The sequence below is a fragment of the Aulonocara sp. 'chitande type north' Nkhata Bay genome, linkage group LG23 (genome assembly GCF_057382095.1).
Source record: "Aulonocara sp. 'chitande type north' Nkhata Bay isolate Kocher_YH1m ecotype deep benthic linkage group LG23, A_spYH_male_GT1.1, whole genome shotgun sequence".
Lineage (NCBI taxonomy): Eukaryota > Metazoa > Chordata > Actinopteri > Cichliformes > Cichlidae > Aulonocara > Aulonocara sp. 'chitande type north' Nkhata Bay.
The window spans coordinates 46,531,531-46,541,258 of record NC_141365.1 but is presented as its reverse complement, the minus strand read 5'-3'; the positions used below and the strand labels follow the sequence as shown (position 1 = coordinate 46,541,258).

Here is a 9,728-nt window from a genome sequence, read left to right as displayed (position 1 = left end):
ATACGTGTTTGTGGTAATAAATACATTTTTGAGCAAATACATGTTGAGATGATTCGGTTGCTTATGATGGTTATAATTATCCAAACAGTATTATTCCTAAGAAGATCTTTACTTTTTATACTTATTTTCTCCATGACCTATTTCGATGTCTATTTTGAAGATCCACTCATATCATGACAGTATGCTTATTCTCAGTAGAGTGTATAGCCACATCTGAAGAAAGAATCAATTAAAGTCACTCATTAACAACTTACCACATACGCCGGAGCTGAATTCAAGATGTAAGCAGACGTTTCACAGATATCTTGGTTGTCTTTCCATTTCCTACACTAACAGTATCCTGAGAATTGGCTTATAGAGCTGATATAAAGGTGAAATTTGATGACTTAATCGAAGCATCATCAGCTTAAATGCAAATGAATCCACTGTACTTGAGGTAACCTAACACTGACCATGAACGCCACAATCACTGTGCGCCAGTCCAACACAGTGCTTTACTGTGAACTCACCACAGTACTGCAAACTAAAGTGTTTATCTTCCAGTCCAATCCAATCCATCTTTATTGAGAAAGCACTTTAAAAAACCCAGGACAAAACCAAAGTGCTGTACAGTAAATGAGTTAAGAACAATAGAATAAAACATAACAGTAAAAAAATAAAACACATAATACATAAAAAATTTAAACAGCCCTATATTTCAAAACAAGATAAAACAGCAAAAATAAACTAAAAAACTCAAACTAAAAACCAACATCTTACAAGGTGTCAAAGGTCAGGGTGAAGAGATGAGTTTTCAGGAGTGATTTAAGAACAGGCAGAGAAGAAGCCTGTCTAATCTCTAAAGGCAGATCGTGTCACAGTTTCAGAGATGCTGCAGCAAAAGCACGATGTCCTCTAAGTTTACGCTCAGTCCTGGGAACATTCAGGAACAGCTGATCAGCTGACCTGAGACAGCGGGTGGGTTTATAAGACTGTGGCAGCTCAGAGAGTTAAGATGCAGCTAGGTCATGGAGAGCTTTAAGAGACATTAATACCAATAAGCTGCTAACATGATGTTGTATTTTATTTACATGTCTGTTTTAGCACTTTAACATTTGCATCTGTCTAACTGGCTAACCATGCAAGACTATTGCAAGCATTGCTCTGTAATAGTGCGACATTTTGGACCCCAGGAGGTCCTTCTGTATCTGCACGATGTTTGACCTGCAGTCTTTATAGCCGCCTATGTATATTCTTTTAAACCTTTTTATTGTTTTTAAATGATAGTTACGGACCAAATGTTAAACTATATAGTTGAATATATAGTTAAAGTGTTTCTCTAGATACAGAGAAAGGTTTTACATCAAAAGGTCATCTGTCTGCATATAAAACAGAAGCTTTCATGCAGATGCACTTCCTGTTTAGAGACTTTGAGGTTTAGGTAGTGACGGGGGTGATTTACTGAGCGTGTAAGTTTTCCTCCTGTCAACACACTCTACAATGCCGCCCACATGCCACTCCTGTCCAGTCTTGAAAGCAAAACATGTATGTATAGTATAAAATGGTGAAATGCTGATTTCCATGTTTCAATTGAATCACTTGATTGTAATCAATTGATTGCAGAGACTTTTGTCAAGACCCAATAGAATCAGAAGTCCCGTGAACATGCACTAATAAAAGCTGCAGTTGTAATAGGGGATAAAGTAGTGTGCACAATGTGTGTTTGGATAAGATGTCAGTAATGCATTCACATTAAAATCACAGGGTTTCTTTCTTTTTCTTATTTTTCTTACATATCATGTAAAAAAACACTCCTGCAACATTTTTTCTCTGCCACAGATTTAGGAGCGGAAGAGTCCAGCATTTCAACACTTATGCAAATGTTAGTTTATTTGATAGGTGCATCAGTAGTAATTATTTAAATTAGAGTTTTCAGCAGTGTTGTTGTATTTACAGCAAAGTGCCTGCAAAGTGTAAAAACTAATTAACTGATGATACTAGACCCTTAAAAGAGATAAACACCACTAGTCAAGTCATAATGGCTACTTACAAATACATAAGCACTCAACACAACCCACACAGTGATCTAATGCACAAAAACAAAGGAGACTTAAACTGGCTGAATCAATTACTGTAAAGAAAACATGGAGGAAGGCTTCCTGTGGTGTCTGGCTGCAGTATAGGTCATAAACCTGCCTCCTGCATTACAGCAGACAGGTCAGGGGTCAAATGAAAAGCAAAATGTTTACCTCAGATTAGGGATGCACCGATACCACTTTTTTGGAAACGAGTACGAGTACGAGTACTTGCATTTCAGTACTCGCCGATACCGAGTACTTAATAAAAACATGATTTAAATTTACAGGTAACAGCTTTAGTCCTATAATTTAACAACAAACAAACAAGGGACTGGTTTGGAATTAAGAACATTTATTTAAAATAAAAGCATGTTGTATGCAACATATTACAGAATAAATAATTATAAAAAAAATGTAAACAGTGACAGTGCAACTCAAGTATTGTTTTCAGTTTATTGTAAACTCTGCCGCTTTGGACAACACAAGGGGCATTAATAAACATCTTTGCCATTTAGTGCACAATATGTGAATAAACTAACAACATCCACTGACATAGAACTGTGGCAGTCAGTGCAGCTGAGGTAGGTATTAACATCAAGTCTAAGATGACTCACTAAATGGAGAGAAACAGTGAGTGGCAGGGTTTTTTAAGAAAAGTAGCTTTTCTGCATCATCAGCAGTCAGACTGTTTCTGTTTTCATCTATAATGTGTGACACTGAGCTAAAAAGCCTTTCACTGTCCACACTGCTACATGGGGCTGAGAGCTATTTACAGGCTATTTTAGCCAAAGTGGGGAACCTGATTTTGTTGACACCCCAGTACTTCAGAGGACTGTCTTCACGAGGGCTTGGGGCCTCTCCGAGGTATGTGTCGAGCTCAATGGCAGCACCTGCTGCCAGCGGCAGCCTGGGCCTTGAGGAACAGTTTAGCAGGAGGTTCTGCAGCTTCTGCCCGACTCCCCTCTGCCTCACCTCTAGAAGCTCCTGCTTCAGGTGCAGCTTGGCCTCTGGAGCAGTGTTGTTGGAGAAGAAGCGCTCTTTATACCTGCACAAAATTCATAAATGTATTAATATGTGGAAAAATAGGACTGATGTCATGTAATACGTGCTGTTCCAGCGTGTCTGTATGTCCTGCTGCAGTCTCTTTATTGGCTGGTTGAGCTGTCCCTGAATGTCCTCGAGGCGGGAGTAGGCTAAGGCGGAATGTTTAAAATGCCCAACTATTTTCCGTCCCACTGCTTTAGCATCAGCTATGCTCCTCTGTGCTAATAAGCGTGGGTAAATAAGCGTGGGCAAACTCTTTGTACTCGTTGTCGTGTTGGGATTTTAGGTGCTTGATTAAATTACTTGTGTTAAATGCGCTACCTTTAGAGCCTCCTCTGGACAATTTCGATGAGCACAATTTGCAGTCCGCCTTTGTTTTCGTGTCTTCGTTCACTTTGAAATAGTTCCACACGGCTGACTTGTCTCGCCTCGCTTTCTCCCAGCTCTGAGATGCAGCCGGGGCCTGTGGGGCGGGCACTCGGCGCCTGTGATTAACCCCTTACATGCCGCTCAAACATAGACAGGTCTCAGACCGTGGTATCGGTCCTCGGTATCGGGGAACTTTTCACGAGTACTTTAGAAAATGCGGTATCGAGGCCGATACCAGATACCGGTATCGGTGCAACCCTACCTCAGATTAAATATTTCCCAAAGTAAATTGGACTGAACTGGCCAGTTAAATACACGAGGGGATACGAATAGAAAATAAATATCTAAAAACAAAGAATGAAAACCAACTATTAATTTAATACTTAAGTCTGTGAAGGTTCTCAGTCATCCAGGTCATCGTAGTCTAAGGAGCTTGGAAGGAAAAGCGTCTGGACTTCTTGAGTTGCTTGAAGACGTTTCACCTCTCATCCGAGAAGCTTCTTCAGTTCTAAGGGTCAATGGTGGGGAGTCCCAGACTTAAAACCAGTGGGAGTTTCCCCCCAAAGAGGGACAAAGGACCCCTGATGATCCTCTACCTAATCACATGAGCCAAGGTGTGAAAGCGGGTGTGGGTCCTAATCAGCCAGGGTTTCGGGTGAGCTCATTGTGAAACCTGGCCCCACCTTATCATGTGATTTCCTGAGGTCAGATGGCCCAGGATGTAAATGGTCTGAGATCCCTTCCCAGACGCCTTAACGTCCAGTGAAAACAACACATCATTTTCTCTCCAGTTACCCTCAGCAGTCCAACAGACCTCCAGCACCAGTAAAACATTAACCAGAAATTGTTTATGGGACATGTGTCGTTATTTATGTTTGTGGAAATGTGCATTAAAATTAAAATAAAGATGCTGGTGTCTGACGTTACTGACTTCCCAATTGTGTGGCTTCTGGTGTGGCCTTCACAATTCAATTTTCAATTCAATTTTATTTGCACAGCGACAAATCACAACAATATAAAGTCGCCTCAAGGCGCTTTATATTGTAAGGCAGACCCTACAATAATACATACAGAGAAAAAGCCCAACAATCATATGACTCCCTATGAGTGAGCAGTGTGGAGACAGTGGGAAGGAAAAACTCCCTTTTAACAGGAAGAAACCTCCAGCAGAACCAGGCTCAGGGAGGGGCGGGGCCATCTGCTGCGACTGGTTGGGATGAGAGAAGGAAGACAGGATAAAGACACGCTGTGGAAGAGAGACAGAGGTTAATAACAGGTATGATTCAATGCAGAGAGCTGCATTAACACACAGTGAGTAGGAAAGGTGACTGAAGAAGAAATACGCATTGCATCATGGGAATCCCTCAGCCACATACACCTGTTGCACTACACAACAAATGCAAGCATGTCAGTTTTATTCATTTTATGCTCATCTTCGTACAAATTTTAAAGGTAATGCAGTCAAAACTTTGTAAGTATCTGAGTGATTGGATGAAGCGGTTTGATGACGTAACACGCTATTTTAGTTTAAAATGCTTATAATGTTATGATAAATGGTAGTTTTGTTGTTACTTTTACAATATTATCCATCCTTCAGCTTCAGCGAACATGACAGTTAGCAGTGTAATAATTCCTCTGTGATAAAGAAAAATTAGCTTGTTTTCTTTTTGTGTGGGAGCTCGCACAGTGTTTCAACTTTACAGCCTTTTAATATGAAAGTCCTGTCAGTACACTTCCTTTTTACATCATTTCACACTTGCCCCGTGAAGGGCAACAGTCTGACGTCTGCTTAGCCAGGAAAGCTTCAGCTTGTTTCTTTCCGCACATCTTCCTCTTCACTGTCGGTGGCTTACAGACATGTTAACAAGCATGGACGTATCAAAACTTTGCTTGATTTTGCTGTTACCACTAGCTGTGTCCCATGATGCTGAAGGTAATACAAGGAAACTATTTTCATTATGCATTATTAATATTTTTAAATTTATAACCTCCTTGCTTTTAGTTTAAACTAAACACATTATTATGGGATTAAAAAGATGGTTTAACATTCACAAAATATAGAAACTAAAGTCCTCTCTGACACAGGCTGAATCTTGTATTTACCGTATTTTGCTGTCCCTGTTTACAGAGACTGTTGTGAAGACAGTCAGGAGAGAACACGATGTCACTCGGATTTGCAACAAGGAAAGTCAGACTACTATTGTTTTGATTATCTGTAAGATCAAAAGACAGAGGGACACAGGAGGAGAGTGTCATCTGCTGTATCGACACGGAGAGAACGTTACTCAGGAATGTGACCCCAGGTTCTCAATAACAAAAGAAAATCAGACTGCCTTTCTGGAGCTGACCAGTTTAACACCAGCTGATAGTGGGAACTTCACCTGTGAGTGTACAAACACTGAAGGGACATATATTGTCCATATCAGTGTCACTGTGGAAGGTAAATGCATTTTGGTTTCTTTATCTGACACAGTTATTCAGCACTGTGTTAGCATTGTATTGACCTGCTTATGTGTTTTTTATTCTTGTAATTTGTTCATTTCTTTTCTTCTTATTTTCACTGACAGCAGTTTAAATACGCTCACTGACTCATTTATTAGGTACATCTTTGAACCGAGTTGGACCACCTTCAGCCATCAAACATGTCTTCATTTTTTGTGGCACAACAAGGCGCTAAAAACATTCCTCAAAGATTCTCAAGACATATTGAAATTACATCATCACACAGTTGCTGCAGATTCGTCAGCTGCTCTTACTTGAAGCAAACTTTCCGTTCCACCACATCCCAAAGGTGCTCTGCTGGATTGAGATCTGGTGACTGCGCAGGCCGTACATGATTTGAGCGCCGTGACATGGTGTGGTATCCTGCTGGAAGCAGCCATCAGACGATGGGTATTTTTTGGGCATAAAGACATGAATGTGGTCAGCAACAACCTTCAGGCAGGCTGTGGTGTTTAAATGATGCTCAGTGGTTACTACAGGGTCCAAAGTTTGCAAAGAAAATCCCCCACAGAGCATTACACCACCAGCAGTCTGAACTGTTAGAAATCAACTCATCGGGCAAGGCATCGTTTTTTTAGTCTTCTGTTGTCCAGACTTGCAAACTGTAGCCTCAGCTTGCTGTTGTTAGAGGACAGCAGTGATATCCAGTGTGGTCCGCTCTGCCTCAAGGTTTGATGTGTAAACAGCATTTTTACCCAGAGAATCACAGCTCACTGGATATTTTCTATTTTTCAGACCATTGTCTGTGAACAGAGATGATTGTGTGTGAAAATCCCAGCAGATCAGCAGTTTGTGAAGCACTGGGACCAGTAACATGTGCCATGTTGCTCTGTTTGAGCATTGATTTGCTGACATTTTATTATTTTATTAACCTTTATTTAACCAGGAAGATGAAGCTGACATGTGATTGACAAATGAAATGAACACTGAAATATTTGTGTTACACCCTGAACAAGTATACCTCATAAAGTGGCCAGTGAATGTATATAAGCAGCTGGACCAATTTCAGTTCATAGTAATATTCAGAAAAGATGCAAAAGAAGAAGAAGAAGACAAAAGAAAAGAGTACAGTGACAATATTTAAAGCTCTGTGGTTATAAAACTGGGGTTTCATTACTTCACTCAGAGTTTCAGTAGACGTAAACTGTGTTTGATTTGTGTTTTGATTTCCAGGAAATGAAAGTAAATGATTTTACTGACAAATGCATCTTTTCAATGATTTAGACACAAACGAGGCCCACACTTCAGCAGACAAATCTTTTTCCGTTTATCTGCCCGGTGTTGTGATCATCTTTATAACTGGAGTTATCGTGGGATTTATCTACTGGAGGAAAAGTAATGGGTGAGACTATTTTTGCTGCAGTAATTCAAAGATGATATAGATGTAGAGAAAGTAAAAGGAAACATCGCATTTCAATAAATGAGAATTCGCTGTATGTTAAACATCATGTCTAGAATGAACACTTTTTATCCTTCCAAAAATAATTATCATTATTAAGAGAGAAGATAATATAAATGTAGATGTTCTTACTTGATTTTTCTCTGTTTGAATGTGAATAGTATTACACTAATGCTGACATCCTTTCTTATCAACGTGGCTGCTTAAGGTCAGGAACATCTGGAGTGTCTGTACCTGAAAATCCCAACGGTTTGGTGAGCAATTTATTGCTACGATCTACAGCAGCTAGTTAAAAGTTTGCAGAAATGTAGTTTTTTACCATCAGGGCCTTATGAGCCTATACTGGTGTTTTTAAAAGTTATGTTTGACTTTATGACTTTCTGTGTCGTTTCTGGGATGCTTAGAACTCATATTGCACTGCTGGAAATAGTTTATGTTGATGATTAATTTTGCATTATAATATTTATTTTTGTTTTTCCTGCATTATATAAAAATTGGTGTGTTTCAGAAATAAAACTATGAAGACACTCAAAATAAATTTCCTGTGGTGGGAAACTATTTTGTGCAACTATTTTGTATTTACAGTTTTGAGAGATAAGCCTCTTAAATTTCTCTAACTAGAAATATATGTTCAAAAACAAAAACGATTTTCAATTTTTTGGTAGTTTATTGCATTTTTTTTGCAATTTATGTAATTACTGTGCACTTAATGCAGACATATTATTAGAATTTGGGCTATAATGGTTGTATTGATGTATATCAACTTGAAATGCTCCCAAAAATGGCACTACAGCATGTAAAAATATAATATGAGCTCTGGCAGACTTGGTAAAACATGTACATTTATGTTTTAGGATGTTACTTATATAGATAATTACAGATTAGTGTTATAATACTATTAGTGCCAACTTCAGTGTCCTTTATTTTGTGAAGAAGCTCTTACAGAAATGAGCAGAAACATTAAATAATCCAGGCAACAGATGGAGAGATTTAAAGATCAATAGAGTGTGTGGGTAGACCGGGTTGAACTTGATTAATACCTAAAATATTTCACTTTTCTAAAGGATGACGATGAGCCAGATCAGCCCTATACAAACCTTCAGCAGCCATCGAGTGATTCCTACCAGACTATCATCTCAGTGAACCATCAACACGACAACAAGACACGCTCAGCAAGAAGCACAGGAACTGTGGGAGTGGATAATAAAGCTCTATGAAACATTTTAAAGTATATAAAACTTTAGGTGACATACTAATATAATAATATTCATATATTATAATAAACGTCCATCTTTTCACACTGGATAGTTGTTTCCCAGTAATGGAGACCATTCAGTCATAATACTCCAACTCAGGCTCTCAGATTTAATACAATACAAACACAATAAACTGTGGCAAACATGACTCTTTGTATCAGACTAGTTTTGTTTTTTAACAAACATCTCATCATAATTTGAACACAATGTCCATCCAGATAAACAGAGAGATCAGTCTGGCTTAAACAATGTTGGTGGTTTACCTTCTACTGTCCTTCCACTTTTATGCACTTCTATTTTAGACATAGTAAAAGTTTCAGTGTAGACACAAGAGGTGAAATAAGGAGGGTGCAAGTCTTCCTGCTTTCACTATAGTCTACCTCACACTGTCCAATCACAACTTTGGTGTTATTTCATCAGTGAAGTGTTTGAATGATGCAATTGAAACTCTAATGTAATGAAAAGATAAACATGTTTTCCACCTTCATATAACAGGTTAATGCAAATTTCGTGACTTTTCATGTTTTCAAAATGAAGTTTTTTTGTGTGTGTGGCAACATTCAACAGACGATGGAGATTCTTCTGGCATGAAGTTCATGGCTACAGTTCCCATCATTTCTGCTGCTGCTTCACTCATCAGTGTGGCTGTGATAACCTGTGGTTACAGCCTGAGGAGAAATCCTCGCAGGTGAAAACTTTTACTGACGCACTTAAACTCATGAAATGACCCTTTGAAATCACTTGAGCACATTACTGCATACAGCAGCCACTGTGGTGTTCAAAGTATCTCATAGGTTCTTTTCAAACACCACACATTAGTTGTAGACATAGCTGGTCTTGTTTTTGAGGTATTTTTCACCCCATGACCTCTGATGTTTTTATCCTAACAGAGAAAACAGATCAGGTCTAACTAACTTAACAGGATCTGAAACTCGCCAGATGTTTGTGAGTTTTCCATAGTTCTGTTTTACACTTAATTGTGCCGAGGCTGCAGTGCATTATGTCTGTGTTTTAAGCTGCACTTTAATTAAATGTAAATGACAGTGTAAATTGTTGTTTAGGACAAAGAGGACCGCTACATGAGCCTTCATCGGCAAAACA

At 38.9% G+C, this 9,728-nt stretch overlaps 1 protein-coding gene across 2 annotated transcripts; it reads left to right on the top strand.

The window, feature by feature from the left end:
- The first annotated feature begins 5,327 nt into the window (after positions 1 to 5,327).
- LOC147302804 (uncharacterized) lies at positions 5,328 to 8,588 on the top strand. Of its 2 annotated transcripts, none has more exons than XM_086284535.1 (5): positions 5,328 to 5,403; positions 5,599 to 5,910; positions 7,197 to 7,313; positions 7,567 to 7,625; positions 8,436 to 8,588. In XM_086284535.1, exons 1-5 carry the CDS (start codon positions 5,328 to 5,330, stop codon positions 8,586 to 8,588), a joined length of 717 nt encoding a protein of 238 aa, XP_086140661.1. The 2 variants fall into 2 exon arrangements, with proteins under 2 accessions (XP_086140661.1, XP_086140662.1); XM_086284536.1 differs by having other exon boundaries at positions 7,197 to 7,314; positions 7,580 to 7,625.
- Positions 8,589 to 9,728: the final 1,140 nt, after the last annotated feature.